This window comes from Coloeus monedula (assembly GCF_965178545.1).
Source record: "Coloeus monedula genome assembly, chromosome: 3".
NCBI classification, from domain to species: Eukaryota; Metazoa; Chordata; class Aves; order Passeriformes; family Corvidae; genus Coloeus; species Coloeus monedula.
This window is the reverse complement of record NC_138783.1, coordinates 99,630,042-99,651,805: the sequence shown is the minus strand read 5'-3', so window position 1 is coordinate 99,651,805 and position 21,764 is coordinate 99,630,042. Positions and strand designations below refer to the sequence as shown.

Below are 21,764 nucleotides of genomic sequence, written 5' to 3'. Positions count from 1 at the left end.
AACACGCCCTCAGCTCAACCTCACTGCCTCACACAGATCCAACAGTGGCCTCGGCTTTTGGCCTGACAGGCAGCTGAGCTGCCTGGGGAGTCTGTCATACCCTCACATCAATTCTCAGCTCTTCCAAGAGAAGAGACAACAGACCAGATGGGAGCATCCCACAGGCTATGTTATTGCTGAGCTACAAGAATAACAAATAATCACACATTGAAAACCTGGAAATCATTCAAAACTTAATTAATTACATGGTTTAAAAAAAAAAATCTTTTTTTATAAAATTTCACATATGACACAGAAGCTTAATAAATAGATCCTACCAGAGTGTCCTAGTTTTCCACTTAAAGAAGAGAAACCAGTCATTGAAGAGGACAGCATACAATTCTGGATATTCTTTTTAAGAGAAGTTTGTAGTAGAAGTTCTGTACTGCATAGCACAAATGGCCACGTTAGCCATTCAGTAAGGAAAGCTATTTAAAGAGGAGGCTAACTTAGATTTTTAAATTGGACAATAACATGTTAAATAACATTACAAAAACATCTGTACTGTATGTAAACCATATAAGAAACCGAAATCTAGTTTAGTCTGAGTTTGCAAAAAGTTTAAAATTATTGTCATAATGTGGGTTTGGAAGCTCTACAGCAAGGAAAGGAACATTGCCTACTAGCTAAAATATCTGGTTTCATCTGGCTGGGTAGCTTGCTGCCTCTTTCAGATAAGTGACCAAGACATACTACAGCTCTTTTCCTCTAAGTGTGGGTGTGTCACTTCCCCTAAAATAAACTTATACTTTTTTCTGCTGTTGGTAGCAGCAGAATCTGTTTGACATTTTTCAGAAGTTGTATTTTGTATTTTAAAGGTATATTTGCCCCTGAATGAACGTGCAGCCCCCCAGTAGGGATTTACTTTCCACAAGTGCTTTGTGGACATGCTTTGACATACTGGTCCAACTCTTGGGGCAGGTTTTTCAGCCCATGCTGAACCTCCCCCTCCCATTTGGCCAAGCTGTTTTCATTTAAGGGGACTGTCATTTAAAGAGCTCACTCCTGTGTCCACTGCTTAGACCCAGCTCCCTACCAGCAGACATGGACTCTCCTGAACTGCAGCAGAGCTGGGCAGCACCCAGCCACCAGCCCCAACCCTTTATTTTGCTTATTTTAATTAAAGCCCACACATTTTAAATGCCACCAGAATGTGAAGAGGAACATATTTTGGAATTTGGGGGAAGTAAGCTGAATGTCTAAATGGGAGGTTGGGAGCAACTGGAAAAGTGAGCTGACTGCAATTCTTCACCTAAAACATCCAGCATCTGTTTTGAGACTTTGAGTACATTCCTCTCAGCTTAGTCAAAGATTTTCCAGAAACTTAAAGCATCATCAAATCAACTGATTTCAGTAAAAGCAAAGACAGTTCAACACCAGGTGCTTAAAAAATTCTGTTTCTGCAATCACCACCCCCCTGATTTCTGAAGGTTTTCCCTTTCTGGAAAAGCAGCAGGAAATTTTGATTTGCAGCTACTCTGTTCGTGGACATTCCGAAGCTTCAACCCTACCACAAACAGTCCCTCCTTGACTTGACTGTAGGTTTAGTGGACATCTATTGATGCACTCTTTTCAGCTTTGTTGATACTAAACAGTTGTCTTTGGCAATAGCTGGGTTGTGCACATCATCAGTATTTGCCCCACACACACTGTTCTACCTAAATCACTGTGGAAATCCTGCACACCCACTCGCCTTGGCCTGTTGGTGAACAGGACACCTTTCTTAAAAGGGTACAAAAGCTACATGCTGACATCATCAAACATAAGCTGCCTCCGGCATGCAAAGTGGCATGTCCAAAAGCTCATATGCAAGGAGATAATAGAAATAATAAGCCAATTCTGATTAATTATCTACTAAGATAAATCTACTTAACACATTTTGTTTATATGAAATAAATACCATATAAAGAGTTCAGAGGTATGGCCACCACACTTGCCCTTTTTGGATGAACCTGTTTTAGTGAGTAATTTAATTATTAACTGCGGACAATATATTGTGTGCAAACAAGAGCTGTCTGGGCCTAAGAATTTCAAATGTTAGCAAAAGATTTGCAGGGTAAGTATTTTATCATTCAGATATAGGCATATAATTAGGCACACCTCAGTGCTCATTTCAACATTAAAGCTTAGCAAAAAGGAAGGACAAATACAATTGGCTTTCTATGCATCTTCATATCTCTTCAAAAAGTAATACATTAAGGAATTCAAAGCAAAACATTAAGGAAGTCATTATCATCATCTACCTTAGCACATGAATTCTAGGGTTCATATGACATATTGCACTTTTCATTGTAAATTATATTATTACTTTGTGTTAAAAACACTGCAGAATGAAACCTCATTTTTTCCTCCAGTCGTAAGAGGAAAAACATCAAGGCCTATTTAGGAAAAAAAGTGATTCATGTCTTCATGTCATAAGGCACAATGGAAAACAGCCCGAGTTTGTTCAACCATTTACATTAGAGAAAAGCCATGCCAACTGCTTTTGCTCAGAGAAGCAACCTCTGCATGAATTCAGCTTAGAGGTTTTATTTTCATTCTTTAACCATGAATTATAGTGCTGAAAGATTTATGAAAACCAAGATTCCTGAGCTTCCTGAAAGAGTTTGTTATCTTGTGGGAGAATAACCTTTTATGATGTTAGCAGCATATGACAGACACAGCAATCAATTAATTTCAGTCAGTTGTCTAATTCTGACTTCATCTACCCTGGGAAAGGACTGAATCTCCTACTGAGTGCTCAGTCCTTGTCAACATAAAGTGTTGAGGACCCCTCCACAGACAACCTGAAGTGCCACATTTCACTATAAAAGCAATATAAAACCAGTCATGATTTGGCAGTGTATATTACTCTGTGTGTTTTCAAAACAGATGTTCTCTCAAAGGATCCAGATTCCCTTCCCACACCTGGTTTGTCCCTTCACTGATTCATATTTATATACAGACTTAGGCAGGGGAAATGATGACAGGGACTTTTCTGACTTTGCCTAAACTTACAGTGGAAAATCCTTTAGAACCCTTCCCTTTCATTTTCTACTAACTACCAGCTGTAACACCTGAGCAGCACCAATCAACTGTTGGATGTGATCTCCAAGTCAACTAAAAGAAACCACAGACCAGCTGAAGGACAGTAATGGTACCAAAAAGAATTTCACACAAGTCTGTGGTCTCTAAGATATGCTGCAATGGCTCAATGCTTAATGAACTTGAATGATGCGTAAAGTAAATGAACAGACAACCATTAGTAAGGTCTAACTGGGCAAGAAGTGTTAATATAATAGTAAGGGAGTTACATCTAGTACCTGGCTGGGTTCTCATCCTGTAGGGACACAGGAGGTTTATCAGTGAGTTTCTGTGGTGCAAATTGGGGGGAAGGGGACCTTGATGACTCCATGCCAGGTTTTTGAAGATACCGATACTTGGAAGACTCAGACTTTAGGTGTGTTTTTACTTCTAAGTGCTGACAAACATTCTCCGTGGATGACACTTGCTGGAGTTGCTGTGGATTAGCACTTTTCAGTTTTCCATTGAAAGCTGCTTCGGCAGAGCTGGGGGATGAGGACAGAAAGGGCTGGCTGGCTTCTACCAGCAGAGATTCAGCAGAGGTGCCAAGTGATGGTGCAGAAATATCTGGTCGCCTGTATTTATCTCTTTTAGGTGGTGGTGGCCTCTGAGGAGCAGGTCCACGCTTCTTGTTCAGCAGCACTGGCTCTATCCTATGGTTTTCCTCTCCTTTGCCCCAGGATGGACAGGAGTGGTTCTCGTTCAAGGCCTGTGGCTCAGAGTAGGGCAGGTGAGGCAGGCTGCAATCCTTGCTCTTCTCAGTCACGTTTTCCTGAGAGTATCGGTAGTCACTAGGCAATGTCCCAGACCTGCCGCGACTCTCGTGAGGCAGAACTGTAGGCTCTTGCACATGCAAAGGTCTGACAGAAGACTTCCACTTGTGGCCTAAATTCTGGTCCAGCTGATCGCTCCTGTCCCGTGGGTTTTCCCTCAGGGCCCCTGTGTCAGCTTGCCTAGAGAAAAGAACATGCTGTTAGTACGCTGCTGATTTATTTCCTTCAGTGCAAGGCCAACGCACCAATGTAGGGAGCCTGAACACAAGATCACATCCAACATTTAACACCAACTCCTCCAATCTATGGTAATTGTACAGCACAAAAACATCCTCTCGTGTATGGGCACATATGGTGCACCTAATCTAACGCGATGAGTCAAAATATAATGTCAGGCTAAATTAGGTATGGAGCACTGGACGCGACGCAACACAACCTCTGGGTAACCTGAGACACTGCAGTGTGCACAGCTTAGTTAAATGCACAACCAAATGTCCAAATGTTGGTAGAAAACAAGACTGCCTCCAGAAGAGGAATTCTAATACTAAAATTTAATTCTCTTTTAGCTCCAGTCAGTAACAAAGAGTGTGAAACAAGTTTCTTATCTAGGTGCATTATTAATACTTCTGTAACACTTTTAAATGTGAACTGAATAATAGGAACTTTAATTATGAATCTGGAGGTTGAATTTTTGTATATCTGCAGAAATATGAAATGAGTGCAATCGAAGTGTTTGCTGAAGCTAAAAAACTGGGAAAGAGAAAATTGAATTAAGGCAGAAAAGGAAATTTAGAAAGGATTGTATTTTCCAGTCAGACTTATTTTAAGGTTAAACTTCTTTTGCCCTGTCAGCACAAATGACAAACAATGGCCAGAAGGACCTTATCTTAGACAGAAATATTTTTGGGTTTATTCCATTTTTACGCTGTTTCTCTAGTCAGGAAGCAGTCTTTCACAGCTCCATGGTTGTCCTTTGCCACAAGACACATAGTACATTTGTGCTCACCACATAAAGACAAATTGGGGAAGAAGCAGAAGGCAGGAGAAAAGTACCTCTGAAGCCCCGAGCGGAGACAGGTTTGCTCTCGGCTGAAAGGAGGCTGAAGAGACACTATGAGCTTAGAAAAGAATCTGCAACAAAGAAGTCAAGGGCTTCAGAGAGCTACTCTGTATTTTTAAATAGTAATCTTGTAGTCATGCACTGCCCAATCTGTCTTTTGAGGTGACTGTGAAAGAGGCATTTTCCCCAGCCTATTTGTAAAATAAGGTTTACTTGAATTTTTCAATGTAAACATGTTAATAACATCACTGTGCCAGTTTTGAGAATGTCTACAGGCAGTTAACACCAGTGTGTAGGAAAAAAAAATTGAGATAAAAGCACATAAAATAACTAACAGCTTAAAGTCTATTATAAATTCAAGAAGAAAAAAAATTGGAGTAACTACACACTGCATTATTATTTTAATTAAATTTAAATAAATATTTTAAATGAAGTATTGTGGAAAGACAACTGATTAGATGTGGATTCCTGAGAAGTCACATACACAATCTTTCTCTCATATGAAGTGTTAAACCTTAAAATTCAACTTTAACTGGTAAATTTTCAATTTAACATGAATGAGGAGATTAGTACTGTTGATACTCAGGTCTCTTCATATTGCTCTTATCTAAGAGCAATAAAAACTTCAAGTTGTCTGACTAATTCAGAGTCAATTCTGATTTACAAAACTATTTATTGACTCCTCTTTTAACAGTAGATGAAAGACAGTTTTGTGAAGTAAAAAATTATACAAAAGGCCAGAAAGACCAACACTACTCAGATTTGGTTACATGGCATCTTGGCATCTCAAGAGGCAGCTCATTTTCCCTGGTGAATTCAATGTAAGCAGAACCAGGCCGGTAAATAGATCTTCTAATTTTAATGGAAATTTTTACCAAATGAAGACTAAGGCCTTACATATGAAATACTGTGTTTAAACCAGCATTTTTCATTGTCTAGATAACCCATGAAGAGCACCGTTTTCTGCTAGTAAACCCATGCAAAAACACTTCAGGCCTCTCAATTCACCTTCACATCCATAAACCATAATATAACCAGTTCAACAGATGCTCTCAGATGCACAGAAAAATCAACAGTATGACGTAAAATGTTGCAAAGACATCAGTGACATGCATTATGTCAGCCAGTTTGCAAAGTATGCCATGAACTTTGCATGCACATCGGGATTGGGAGTGCTGGTGGAAACAAACAGGAACAGAGAACACCACCAATCTGACATAGGTGCATATCCAAAACATGTAACCAGTATATTGGTACATATATATATATATAACTGGCTCAGAAGCTATGAATGCTTTAGCAGTCCTGTCACCTTCCAAAACTGAGCAAAAGGACATGAAGAATTACAGCACAGAGAAATTTAGAGATGCTATATTTGCAAACATAGAGATAAAATTCAGAGATTACACACATGCCTTCATACAGTTTCCACAAAATTAATCAGAAATTTTTGTGTGCAGTGCCACACAAAATGGGTCACACAAATGAGGAAAGGTGGTGGCTGCATTCAACACTGAGGTTAAACTGCATTCAGTGTGAGTGGATCTTCATGCAAAACATGCTTATCACATGATTTTGGAGAGATGCAATCTTACTGTTCAGAAAGGAGGAAAAGAAAATAAGCTTCAAGCCCCAGGAGAACACAGTGGCAAGAACCTGCAAAGGTGTTACATTATTATCAGTACTGAGAGGTCCACTAAGCTGCTTTTTATCTGACAGCACATCATGCCCAGAACACAGCTGGTTTGGAAATGAGGCCCACAGGATTATGCAAAGATAACATACCACTGAAAGGAACTCATCATTTATAACCAAACATCACAAAGTGAGAGACATAGAAGAGTTTTAAATCATCTGAAAACATGACAATTGACTTAATTACTATTTTCATTCTAGATAACAAACCAGCCAACATCAAAAACATTAAAACTCTTAGCTATTTCAAACCCAAAGCTCCCCCACCCCCATAATACAATGCCACAATTACCCAAGTTGCAAGAGCTTTTCTGAGATGACAGAACCAGGAAAGCTCACACCATATTCCCCACCCCTGGCACAGCACATGACAGCTTTCACTGTCAGACAACTTACACCAGTCACTTAACCCGACCTGCAAAGGAAGTGTAATTAAGAATCTTATGCTGTTGCTACAAAGTGGTATTCAGTAAGGGTGAGTCTAGTACAGGAGTCTAACATGAGCCTTTTCTACTGCACTTGTTTTCGGTATTTTGCTATAGGAGCTTTCATATCTAAATGGCAGGAGGCAGAAAACCAATGTATGCTCCTAACTGAAAAGAAGGAACTGCTTCATTATACAAACCAGTCCTTCACATTTTTGAGAAGCTGTCATTTAGCAGCGGGCTCCGCATTCCCAGAGGGGGTCTGTGTAGAGAGACAAGAGGCTGAACACTCATCAGTGAGGGCGGGAGGAGCTCTGCTCTGTGTCTTGCACTTTCCCAGTGACCACAGCCACGCCAGTACTACCTACCGCCATGGGGATGGGAATGTGGATCTCCATACTGGCACTAAGTATTTTCTACCTAAATGGACAAGTACATCTCCCAGTTTCCTTCTGGCTCCATTAGCTCGAGGTAGACACACTCAAGACTGAAATGTAAAGGCCATGTAAAGACTAAGCTGGGCAAAAAACTCCCAAGTCTCACCCCCAGCCTGGACACCCCCAGTACCCTGAGCAATAATACAACAGGCTATTCTAACAAACCAAGGAGTAGTAACAGTAATGTGCCTCTTACATTAAAGTTAAGCCATATACACACATACACACATTAACAGGAGCTTGCCAGCAGAGTCAGTGAGCACTAGCACTTATAGATGCCTATAAGAAGAACAGCATTTCTGGTTGCCGTAAGAAACAACTCCAAACCACTTTCTTTGTTTGCCCCATACTCAAGATTTGACTAAATCTGGATAGAGATAGAATGATCTGATTGAATGTTGTACCTCAATAAATGAAAGTGACTTCAATAAACTCAATGTGTTTGATTTTTATCTGTCTGATTTACAGTTTCTTGAGAACCCTTCAGGCCAACCCAAACAGTGCCACGAGACGCTCCAACTTCAAAATCCCAGACTAGATAAGCTTTACAAAAATGCATTAGCCAACATTTGAAAAATGTATCATTTGTTAAAGACCTGACCTCTGCGCAAAAGTTTCACCATAAAACACAAGCATGGTTATGTAAGCAACAATATGTCCTCCACTAACTCACTGGCAAACAAGAGCAAATGGAGTGGCTGTTTCTGATTTAAATTCCTTCTCAAGAACTACAAGCTACACTGGAAAAAGGCCTTCATACCTGAGTATGACTCCTCCATAAAAGTTCTCACCCTACAATAACAAAAACACTCTCAAAATCAAATCCACAGTTTTGCAGTCCCTTCAAAGTGACTTTATGCAGGTACTCTGCCAGAAGAGACAGTTTCCTTCTTAGACACTTTGAGTTCCATCTTCCTGCTCTTTTCAGTGTACTAGCAGTAGGAATTGTACAGTCTCACAGAAAACTGGATCAAGGACCTGACCTGGCTTGAAACAGATAATTATGTGGCTTAAAGCAATTGGGAAATAGTGTCTTTGCATATGACAAAATCCTGTTTATAGGCACAGCCCTTGCCAATACGTTAGTTTTTAAGCTATGAACTTTATGTGCTGAAACAAAGTTTTCATTGTGTATTTGTCTGGCATGTGGCACAATGGGACCCAGAAGAACTGCAATAGTCCACAAAAAAAGGGTAGTTTATTCTATCCAGTATGGTTGTAGCGGGTTGGGTTTGCAACCAGGCCTGCAGCCACCTGTCCCAGCACCGGAAACAAGAGAGACAGTCTGCCTCAGGGTTTCTATTCTTAAGTGTGCATCACAGAGGCGGTCACAACTTTAAGTGGCTTAAAGAATTGTCCATATTCAAACTGGCCAGCTGATAGGTTCTATCAGGTCCCAGAGGAAGCTGTAAGCACCCCTTGGCAAGGACTTCCCTTCTGGGACTATGCTTGCTAACCTATGACAATGGTTCTGCTTGAGACAACAACACAATGCTATGAAGTTAGAATGGGGTGCATAGGGTAAGACTGTTGGAAATTCAGGAAAAAATTTGAGGTCTAGTGCCACATTTTAATCCATATTGACATGCACTAACTAATGCATGAGACTACAGCTCACCCTACAGCAGTCTCTACAAGCAAAGCATGCATTGGTTGCACTGTCTAGGGGACCAATTTAGATATCCAACCACAGGTGTATTCTATGATTTCAGAAACTTTAAAGGTTCAAAGGCATCAGTTCCCCTAAGAGATGGCAGCTGGAAGCCAAGTGGGATATGCTGGGCTATCTCAGGTCCCACTAGACACCTGTGTTTAGTCAACTGTTTAGCCAGCTTAGACTGAAAACGGAGTTCTCTGTGGACTACAGCTTGAGCTAGAACTTCACTTGCATGTAGATGTCTCCCTCCTATTAGTTATCTGAACCCTCGTCTGAGTCCCATATGCTTTTTTTTTCAGAGGGTCCAGGACCACTTAAGCCCTTAGATTGGTTTTACTACTGCACTACTCAGGAGACCAATGCCACAGTTTGGACATCCAATACCAGGGCAATTATTTTACCATTGTTCATTTTTCTCATGTGCTCTCTATCTGCTATCACTACTGAGTCAGTACAGCACATGCTATCCATCAGATAGTGACACATGAAGCATATTCCAAAGATGCTAAATGAGAGCTTGGGCTATGAAACGACTTGGAAATCTTTAAAGACAAATGCATAAAGAACCATGATGGCTATAACCTAACCGTTATGCCATGAAGACGCACAGCATATAAGCCACTACAAAGACGTAGAGATGTCCACTGCCTTGTCTGAAGAGACAGATGATAGCAACTAGCATCCAAGAAGCACTACTGAAGCAAACGGTCCTAAAATCAAAGCATGTATTAAGATGGAAGAATAATGAATACTGAATGATGAGAGACTGTTTTCTCTCTCTCTCAAAACTCTCAAAAAAAAAAAAAAAAAGGCCTGTCAGAAGACAACTGAAGGTACAAAACTAGCAAGATATTTCACAAGTATATCCCACAGCACATCAGTGGTACACTACAACCCGCCTATCATGGTGTAAGTCTTGGTTTTTCAATTCTGTCTCTGAATGCCTGTTAACATTATCTGTGCCTCAGTGGCAGCTATCTGTTCAGTCAGTCACACTAAACGCAGCTTAGTTGTTGCACCTAATGTGATAAAGCAAAATGTCACTCTAGCTTAACAACCCTTGCATTATCACCTGGCTTTATCACAGAATGAAATACTATAACAGACACTGCTTGCCAGTTCATCGACCCCACCAGAATTTCTCTCCTGTCCTGCTTGCATGGCAACATACACACTGCAATTTGTTTTCATCTCTCATTCTGTGTCTCTAAAAATGTTACCTCTCTCCCCATGAAAATAATAAATAAATAAATAAATAACAACATATCCACTCTAATTCTACAGTAAATAAACAAAGTTATATTGATGGATGAATGTAGGCCAGTCATGGGTAACAGCAAAAGGCACTGGCCCACAACAACAACAAAAAAATCTGATTAAAATTATATTTCTTATAGCAGAACAAGGGCCTTTATGCAGAAGGGAAGAATCTTGTGGGAAAGGGCAGAGGGAGGGATGCTTTCCTTTCCTTAGTTCAGAAAACAAAAGCCCCTTCTCCATTCTGCTGCACACCAAAAATAAATTTAAAAAGATAATTTTTATGGCTGTATTCTTATTGCTTTATCTATTGCATGCCTCTCCTAGCACACAGGGGATTACCTACATGGAATTAAAATGACTTCTACTCAAGTCAACCAGTTAATATGTTCAGTACTTACACACTGAATTCAATCATCAGAATATACCAACAGTATAACAAGAACCATCATATTACACAAACGGCAACCATTGCAGAGACAAAAGGCAGTATTTTCCAACACTGCTAATGAGGAAATCATAGTCACATTAAAAAAAAGCTCAAAGAAGAATGATTGTTTTGTCAATTAACTAAAAAAACCTCGGCATTCCAGTTGCCACTCCTTTGATATTTTTTTCATTTAGACTTTTTTGTCCTGATAATGCTATTTGTCCTGATAATGCTATTTGAAAATATTTGTTACTATTTTCTTGTTGCTATTATGACTGAAAACAGCTGCTGGCAGCTGAACAAGAATCAGGTAACGAAACACAAGCTATAAAATGAAACACTTTGTGAATAACAACTAGGTCAGGTGGGATTCTCAGGCATTCCTCACCAAAATGAACACATAGCTAGCTCATCTCTAAAGGAAAAAAAATCCTAAAACAGTTATTTAAATTAATTAGCATGCACATGCACACATTTCAATAGCCATCTTTTCACTCAGAGCCACACTCACCGCTTGCTTCTAATAGTCACATCCAATTCTCTTACACTCCCAGCTAATAGCTCCTGCTGCTGTGCAAAAGGTCTTCGTGCAAGCCTGTACTCACAGTAACAGGCTTGCCAGGAAAATAACAAGATGAAAAGCTCTCGCACCACCCCTAGCCGAGAGGAACCCCGAGCCTGGCACCCTGAGCCACAACAACGGCACTGCAGCCTTCAGTCCAGAAAACAAGTATTTTCGAAAGGCACTGCCTTCTAATTCCAGTGTACATGATGCCAACTGTGAAAACAAAAGCTGCTAAAAACAGCGCGTGTGTGCGAGCATATGCACACAGAGCATCTTAGCTGGAATTAACTCACATTTTCCCCCTATTCTCCCAACCCATCAGTGAACAGAGCAGTCGATTACAGTAAGCAAAATAAAATTCTGTACCAAGCATTGCATCATTGCTAATTTGTTACTGTAGCTTCTGCTGATAGGGGCAGAAGATGCAGCCTGTGCTCAAAGACCTGAAGAACAAAAGAAATACTGTATGAATTAATACTGCAAATTTCTGTTCAGAACTGACAAAAAATGGCAAATGAAGCACACACCTCTAGCCATTTCTTTCATGCTTTAACACTAAAGACAAGACAATCTTACCAGGATTTACAGCTTTTTACCCATATTCACTGGATATGTGAGCTTTGCATCCTTGCAAATGTGCCAGTCAGTTGGAAAGCCTTGCAGAACTGAATCTGTCTCAACCTCTGCGTCTCATTTACTGTAACACAGAGGATTTTCAAAGCCATGCCTCACAACAGCTGGCTTGTTTTTGCCTGCTTCCTATGATTGACAAGTTCATACAAGCTCTGTCAACTTTAACCTTGATAAGTGAAGGCTTAGTCTGTATTGTATGTTACATCACCAGAAACTTCTGACCTCAGGGAAAAGATCTCAGAGACTTCAAAGCTTTTCCCTTCCCCCACCCCCACCCCTTGGATTTGGTTATTAAAAAAAAACAAAACAAAACTTAAAAGTCCTTCAATTTTTTAAGGATTTTTCTTCTCATTTGTGAAAATCATGATCTGCATTTCCACAACTACAGCTCTGCAAGCTTTCACTATTTACAATTATTTTAAAAGATCAGTGTGTTATTAGGTTTCTTTCTGAACAACGTTCATAATACCAAGTCTTTAATTTTAGAGGAGAGTCTTCTTCATAAACAGCCCTCCAGCCTGAATTTTTTTGCATGTGTTGTGTGCACAGGCACCCTCTCTTGCAGGAGACTCTGCAGGGAAAGAGCTAAATGCTTTCATGCTGCATGAGCACATTGCCACCCCCACGCTCCATCTTTAGAAGCCATCGTGGCTTTCATCAGAGCAAAGCTCAAGCTCCTTTCAATTTTTCTACAAGAACACATTAAAGACTTAATAGAGAAAGTGTGGATGAGGCTTTAATATGTATGAAAGATAATTTCAAAGATGACCACTTTTAAGAGGAAAATGTTATTTAAACTGCACACAAAATCACACAGAGCAGTTAGACATCCAGTTAATAACCTCCCCTAAAATTTTTCTGCTTCCCAAAGCTGCCTATTTGATTTCAATAGAGAGTGAGAATGACTTCAAGAAAAAACACCAGTTTACATAATACAATACAACTGGTTAACAGACTGCAGCAAGTCTGGTTGGCCCCTCCAGAGAAATGGAAGCTGTGGCTGTCTCGTTACTTTTTAGCACAAAACTTCACTCACATTTACTGACATAAACAATCTCCTGCGTGACAGCAAACCATAACCACGTTGCCTAGGGCTTACAGCAGAAAGTGAACATTTCACAGGCTAGCTTTTAGTATCAGAACACCATAAAGCCACTCCATACGTCAGAAATATATGAACCGCTGCACTGCGGAGACATATCAGTCACCTATTTCCAATTATGCTTTTCATCAAGTAACTTAAGGGAAAATAAAATCTACAATGCATCAGCACATGATGCTTTTGTAACTAAAACCACTGGAGACTATATCTTACATTAGCTCTAAATATCCCTACTCAACTGCTGTTATCATCAACAGGGCTATATGAAGATAGCTGGATTTCAAGCAATACAACAAAAATGCACGTCTTTAGATGGTTTTCATTCCAATCCTCTTTGCAGGGAAACTAGTCAAATCAAACCAGAATACAAAAATGAACTAATGAGTACAAATTTATCTCTGTTTCTCTCTCCACAAACATTTTTGTGTGCTGTTCTTTCGTGCACTCCCAATTTGAGTACTTGCAGAATCATGTTTAGGACTTCTTCCAGCTACTCATGCTTGGTAACACTCACCTTTAGAGGCAGGGGAGGAAGCTTTCCGCAAGAAGAAATTACCCTCCAACACTTCCTTTTATCAGCCCATGATGGCCTTGCATACCCCTAGCTGTCACTGTATGCACAGTGAGGAGAACAGATGTGCCAGGAGCAATTCAAGCAAAAGTAACTTTACTTGGTAGTAAGAAGCTACAAGTAGAAAAAAAGGGGATGCATGAGATGGGCTATCCACCCTCGAGTTTAGAAACAGGGATTCAAAGTTCACCTAATAAAGGTAGAGGGAGAGTCTGCATTTTCAAGGGCGTGGAGAATGCAGAAATTGGATGGGGGAGAAACAGGCCTGTATTACTGCAGTGTACTGTAAACCAAGCACTGGTTTTGGAGGCGGTCCAGCACCCATTTAATGAGATCCAGCAGCTGCTGGTGAGCCCAACTGGAGCATCACAGCAATCTGCAGGACACACACCTGACAGCTGCCAGCTGAGTGCTGCCAGGAGAGTGAGGAATGGGGAGGCAGTGGCAGGAGCCTGCAAGTTTTACCACTTTCATTTAGCCACAACCAACCCCAAATCCCAAAATAATGCAATTGTGATACTTATGAAGATGCCCACACATCTCTCAGCTCAACCAGCCTGAAAGTTTTAAAATGGACAGCAAGAGGAAGAAAAAGACTGTAAGTGGGACAATTTATGATGCAACTTCTGCCTTGATCCTGAGGTATGAGAAGAATCTGGTTCAAAACTATAGTTCTTCAAAAGCTATTTGAAGAACTGCCCTGTGCCAGTGGCCATATGCATTTAGATAAATCTTTTTTGAAAGATTAAGAATCCACACAGTGGTATTTAATTCTGAAAAGGGCACTTACATACACAAGATGAGTACTTTTTAAAAAAACAAGCCAGATGGTATAATGCTAAGAGATAACATGCAACTGAAGATATATGAAATTCAGAGAAAATGTGTAACACCTACCGAAACATCCAGCCACCATTCTTCCTTCCCTCTCTCTGTCCCCTCCAAAGGTTGAATTAAATAACAATTAAAAGGAACATCCACCAGAGAACTTAAGTCCTACCCAAATGAGGAAAAAACAGAACTAATCTAGCAAAGCAGATGTATAAGCAAAATATGGTAAAAAAGAAGGAGTTTTAAAAGTAAAGCTGAGGTACAAATTCTTAAGGGTGTTAGAACAAAAAAAAAAAAAAAAAAAAAAAAAAAAAACCAAAAAAAAACCCAAAACAAACGAAAAAAAGGCACTTATTCTAACACAGATATCTGCCAAACAGATTATAGGGATGGAAGTACAATAGTAAGAATACAAAGAAAATAAGGCTGCAGCAAAATATTGGCACTATCTCCCCTTCACAACTCCAGAAAATAACAGCCTTTGCAGGAACTATTCTCAGATGCTGCACACCATTAAAAGTGGGTAGTCATAAGCTACCTGGGCCATATGACAATCACCTGAAACTTCCACAGGAAATTGCTGAACTGGGATCTGTGATGCACAGCTCCCCATTCCTCTGATACTTGGACAGCTGCTTGAGCACAGTGACACACCCAGTGTTGGGGAGGGAAAGTGAGGGTGCTGAAGAGAGAAAATGAGAGAAATAGAGCAAGAATAAAAACAAATACTCATTACGAATCTGGAGAACTTCAGAATGATAAACTTAATATCTGAATTAAGCACAGAAGAAGAAATTTTATGAAGAGATTTAGCAGCTGCACTAATGAGTAAAAATGACAAAGAATAATTTGGGCATGTGTAGAAAAGATGCATTACTAATCTTAGAGTCACTACACATAGGGACAAGAGTGATCTGGATGACAGACTTTGGATTTTTAGATGATTTAGAAAATGAAATTTTATCTCAGCTGAGTCTCTTAAAAATTTGACTCCCATAAGACAGAGTCCTCACTTGTCTCATCACATTCACATCAGAACTCATTAGATATAGATGATTTACAAAATGGGTGAAAAAGCAGGTGACAATAGTTGCTGCTATGAGGAAATGATTCTGAATAATAAAGACCCCAAACCAAGATTTCCTATCATTGAATGAATGGGTCATAAAATAACAGATGAAATTTAGATTTAATAAATGCAAAGTAACCCACAGGAGAGATCTTCCTGTACTTCACCAACATATACAATGATGTACAACAGGAATTACTGCTATGCAAGAGGGAAAAGCTGAATTTCACAGACTATTCTATGAACATACAATCTTTGTACTTCAAAGCAGTAAAAAACTAAACCAAACCCCCAAAATAAAGCAAAGCTCAAAGACAGACCACCGGAGGCTTGACAAGACACCCAGCTGCATGGCTCCAGGTTTGCTCTGGTTTTCTGTTCCCCAAGCACCTGCTACTGGCTCACCCAGAGAAAAAAAAGCCTGCCTAAGTAGACCTTTAACCTGTTTTTGAGCATCAACATCCATCAGCTGCCATCACATAACCAGTGATTCAAGGTTCCACTGTCTCAGTGTGTGATATTTATATATCTGTTATTAGTCAGTCACATACACTAGTACACTGGAAGGACATAATGGTACCTGGCGATGAAACTTGTACTAATTACAAGTATTCACAGAAACCTAAGGAAGATGAAAGGTTACAGGGGATTTCTCATACGTGAATGGATGCTGTTAGACTCTCTTCTATATGCACAGGAAGACCCACAGTATGTTTTTCCCATTTTCAGACAAAATACAAACATTGTAACAGTCCAGACTGTACTGTGCCATTGCTGTATGACACACACAATGACATCACTGGCAAAAAACTGGTCTGAGAAATGCCCTAATAATCTGTATCTCATGATAAAGAAATGCTAAGGACATGGACCTGCTGGAGCAAGTCCAGAGGAGTGCCAGGGAGATTATCAGAGGGATGGAACACCTCTGTTGTGAAGACAGGATGAGAGAGTTGGGATTGTTCAGCCTGGAGAAGAGAAAGCTCTGCAGAGCTTGTTAACACATGCACAAAATGTTTGCCAAAGTAGTTTTTCCACTGATTTCTAAGGAAGCAGTTGCACGAGATCATACTATTTCTTCTTCACAAGGAATAGGGTGAAAACATTTTGCTTACATAGCTCTGATAATGTCTTGGTGAGTCCTGCAATGACTGAGACATACTTGTCCTGCAATGTTCAGCCAGGAAAAGCAACTCACAGTTTGACTGTTTAACTGCAACAATAAATGAATAACCTCAGGAAGGTCAACAAGGCCAAGTGCCAGGTTCTGCATCTGGGTCAGGGAAATCCCAAGCAGAAGTTCAGGCTGAGAATGGACCAAGACCAGCCTTGAGAAGAAAGACTTGGGGGTGTATGTGGACAAAAAGCTCAATAATGACTTGGCAGTGTGCACTCCCAGCTCAGAGAGCAAAAAGGCTACCATTAAAAGCAGTGTGGCCAACAGATGGAGGGAGGGGATTTTCCCCCTCTACACTACTTTTGTGAAACCTCACCTTGATTACCGCATGCAGCTCTAGGGTTCCCAAAAGAAGAAAAACGTGGCCCTGTTGGAATGTGTCCAGAGGAGGGCCACTACTATGATCAGAGGACTGGAACATCTCATTTAGAACAGGCTGAGAGAGTTGGGGCTGTTCAGCCTAGAGGAGAGAAGGCTCCAAGGAGACCTCACAGCACTTTCCAGTACCTGAAGGGGGCTACAAGAAAACCGGAAAGGGACTTTTCACAAAGGCATGTCGTGATAGGACAAGGGGGAATGAACTTAAACTGGAGGAAGGCAGGCTTAGATAAGATATTAGGAAGAAATTCTTTACTGTGAGGGTGGTGAGGCACTGGAATCGGTTATCCAGAGAAGCTGTGGACTTCCCAAACCTGGAGGTGACCAGGCTGGATGGGGCTCTGAGTAACCTGGTCTAGTGCAAAGTTCCCTGGCCATGGCAGGAGGGTTGGAACTAGATGATTTTTAAGGTCCCTTCCGAACTGAACCATTCTAGGATTCTACAATTCTCAATGAAGAACAGAAGTTTAAAACAGCTATGGGACACAATGCCAGCAACAAAAGTTCTCACTATTTAAGGAAATGGCCCTTTTGCTACACATAAAAACCTCCAAGCCTACAAGTCTTGTATTTCAGTAGCTCAGTTCCTAGTTAAGCTGATCCTAACACTGTATATTGGTACTATATTAATTTTTTTGACACCACAGTAAGAGAAACCCAAACAAAATATAGAATTTAAAATTTCTGGAGTAATGAAAAACTGTAGTTTCTAAGAATATTTCCAGTGACTAATTTACACCACCTACCATCATAAATATGAAGAACTGATTTGTCCAAATGTGTAATGTGGATTTTTGGGGTTTTTTTCCCCCACTGTTAATTAGTCATCATAGCCATGTGAGCCCCAATCCTATAATGGTCACAAACCAGAAAAAGCTAAGAGAAGCAACTATCAGTACCACATGTATGTTTCATATGTCTGTGTGTGTATCTATATATATATACACACATCCATATATGCATGATACAAATAAATACATACACAAATAGACTACTGGTCATTTTTAAATTGTTTTCCATCTGACTCAATTCAGAAGACATAAAGTCACTCACATTCCTGTATGGCTAAAGGTCCTCCTCCTTCCTTGCACAATAATTTGCTGCTGCTCTTGGCGAGCGTGGAGCCTAGACATTCACCAGGTGCTGAAAAATCAGTTTCCTTACGAAGAGCCTAATAAAACACTTGAGAACATGTCCATAGGCTCCTGTTTCAGGTTTATCAAAGATTTTTCTAGAAAATTATACTTGGGCATTTAGGATAACTTAGGCATTAAGAAATTAGTTTTATTTTGGTTGTGTATTGTAAATGCTCTTCCTCTGTCTTCAAGAGCTCAACTCAAATAGGAGTAACTGCTAAGGTATGAAAACACTGAAATAAATATTTTAAAGTGTTCAATCAGAGTTGAGTCATGCTGTGGTCCTACCCTTGACATGCACATGCTCTTGGACTTGACACCTATTATATGTTGAAATATTTTCTGCAACCTGTGATCTCATATATCCTTTTTCACTTTTTGAAGTTATTTAACTTTAATAGACATCACAGGAACAAATTAATAGAGCTAGGAGTCAAATGTTCTTAGAAAGTAAATAAAAGCAATGGCTGTAAACATCTCTAGTAGATGGCTATCTTAAGAATTAGATCATAAAGCATGATTCTTTTGATGCAGAATGACTTTTATGAGCGCACGTCATACTTCAGGAAGCCACAGACTACTGGTCAGAGCAGCTATTTCCCTCTTTAACCTTTTGAAAGTCTATTTCCGCTTAGAATTTTGGAGACTTCTATATCGAAGTTAATTATATAACCAGTATAAGTCATTTTATAAAAGCAGAAAGAGAGACATGTTTAAGGAAGCACAGACTTTGCATCTGTAAAAAGGTAAGCTTTTGTAACTAATCTGAAAAAAGCACCATTTTTTGTTTTACAGATCAGCAGAATTGTATAATCCTTTTAAGCTGTCCTAAAGTTAAGAACATCCATAGAATCACATCAACCCCTCAGTATAAAAATACTCATCTCATGTTAGATGACTATTTGCATCCCTGTAAGTTCATAACAAGAGTGGTTTGGTTCTTCCATAAGAGATGACAATGGCTTCTATGGACCACTACTTTCTCTTCCTATAAAAGTAATACCCTAAGCTATTAAATACTGCAGTTCAGAAGAACATGTTGCAGCTCTTCTAAAAAGGGAGATGAAACAACCTGAATTCATTGGAAGCACTCAGTAATCTCAGAGGGAGAAAACAGCTCAAAGATCAAAGAGGTTTACAAATTATCTTCATCAACTAAACATTCACCCTCTCTCCCCCCCCATTTTCAAAGCAGTGTTAACTTAGGTTTTACAACTGTGTGCTAAAAAAGAACAGCCAAGAAAATACTGCAGCAAAAAGCTCAAGAAAAAAAAATTATCAAGCATCTTTATTTTTGTTTGTTTGTTTTTAAAAAGCCATTTGCTGTTACAATATTCTAACCCTTTTCCATTCCAGATTATGAAGAAAATACTGCAGCAAAAAGCTCAGGAGAAAAAAATTATCAAGTACATTTATTTTTGTTTGTTTGTTTCTAAAAAGCCATTTACTGTTACAATATTCTAGCCCTTTTTCATTCTACATTCAGTGCATTAAAAAGACTCGTATTTCTATGGAAAATAATCAGGGAAGCTGTATATGGCAAATATTCAAAGTTTATTTCACGTTATTAACTTCTTTTCTTTTCTCAAAGCAACTTAAGGGGAGGAAGGCCAGAGGCACCCTGTAGTGTAGGACAGTCCCTAACCTGGAGAAAGCACTCATGGACTCCACAGCTGTTTCTCAGCTTGGGTTCCTGCAAATTCACCCCCATAAACACAGAAGGGCCACTCCTATGTTCAGCTGCATCACACTGACTTTGGTAGCACAAAGGCAACCATAGCACACAGGTCTCAGTAGCACAAAATAACAGCTGCCAGCAATTTAATCCAAACACAGATTTTAAAAGAAAGTATTAAATATGACCACAAGGGAGATCTCAGGTTTAGTTACTATTCATGTTCTAGCATATACCCTGAATTAGGTAGATTTCCTAGCCATTTGCAGATTGCTAGATTTTAAAAATAGAAAACTAATGCCTTTAGGGCAGCTCAAAAATCATAATATCAATCCATGTCATGGGTCCAGTTCCTTTTGAGCATATGAATGCCTTATTAAAAAAGGAGCACACAGAAATATATATTCTTTCCAATAAGGCAGCCATTCATTATCATGCAGTGGGAGTTCACAACACAGGAATTAAATGTCCAAATGAGAGATTTTAATTAGTTAGCTTTTTGAACACAAAAGACATATCAACCTTCAGCAGATCAGTGTTGAGAGAAAGACTGTGAAAGAGACCATTTCACAAAACCTTCTGTAATATGGTAAAATGGCCAAATACTACATCTGAAATAGTATGTCAAAATAGGCTCCAGCTGAAAAAAAGTTACTGCAGCTGGTGCCCAGTGTCATGTGATTTTCATGGACTCCATGATTATAAAGCAAGAATTGTGCTGCACAAACACTGCTAAAATGCTGGCGTAGGAGTATTATTCACACGCTTTTGTGACTCGGCTTCGGCGCTGGTAGATGGAAATGGTTGTACTTGTCCAGAGATGCTGCCCGCCCACAGCGGCCCGGCCGCTCCCGGCTGACTGTGCCCGCCTCCCCCTCTGCCCCCCTCCGGCCCCTCCCCACGCGTGCGCGCACACTCGCACCCTCCCGGGCTGCTCAGTTGGAAATCACTACGGTAAGTACAAAGGGCTACAAAAAATTAGAAAATAGGGGGTGGTCTCTTCAGCTGAGCCATAAGCAATGCAAAATACAATCATATAAACCCACAAATAAATACTATCTTTCTACAAGATTTTATGGTCACGGCTAGAGTGTATGTTTGCTACAGTTCATCATTTCTTCTCCCCTTGAGAGATTAATACCACTTGCAGAACCGAGGAAAGCCTGTAGAGGTTCTTTTTTCCTGTGCATGGGTTCACTGTTACGAAACCCAGAGCTGTCAAGACCTGGCGATAGCAGCGTGTGCACAACCTCAGCTCGCCTTCAGTAGCCGCAGGATCAGCAATTACTGAAATCACTGCTTACACCACAACGGGCCAGGACGAGGGCACCCTCAGCATGCCAGACATTTAAAGGATTTTAACTACACTGTGCATACAGTCACACCTTTGAAAATGGTTTGAAAACATTGTACATTAATTAAAACATTAATTAACAGAAAATCGGAGCCGATGAAACACTAAAACAAATTTTAGTGTCTTCTATTCATGTACTGTATTCTCTAAAGGCACAAGAAAAGGAAAGTCCAATTTACAACGCTACAATGTTTCAGCAGCATGCTGTCTTTGCCAAGGATAATACTAGAAATCTGTTTTGGGAAACCTCGAGCCCGCAGCCTACCCCCCAAAAAACCTGTAACTATCATTTCATGCACACAAGTAAGAATCAACTGCCTCCAAACAAACTATAATATGCTCAACACTCGACAATTTCTTTAAGCTCACACTAAAATTGTCACTCGACTTCGGACCTGGTAGATGGAAATCATCACAACAATTTCTTTAAGCTCCCC

At 40.0% G+C, this 21,764-nt stretch overlaps 1 protein-coding gene across 4 annotated transcripts in view; it reads right to left on the bottom strand.

The window, feature by feature from the left end:
• Nucleotides 1-21,764, bottom strand: part of SHROOM2 (shroom family member 2) — a gene marked incomplete at both ends in the record, with an annotated part of 115,821 nt that overhangs the window by 11,838 nt on the left and 82,219 nt on the right. For 2 of the 4 annotated variants that reach the window (XM_082278100.1, XM_082278101.1), the window contains 2 exons: nt 3,342-4,055; nt 4,929-5,006. In XM_082278100.1, coding sequence (XP_082134226.1) covers nt 3,342-4,055; nt 4,929-5,006 — 792 coding nt within the window. Of the gene's footprint in view, nt 1-3,341; nt 4,056-4,928; nt 5,007-21,764 lie in introns of those variants that run through there. The other 2 variants (XM_082278102.1, XM_082278103.1) reach the window with 2 other exon arrangements.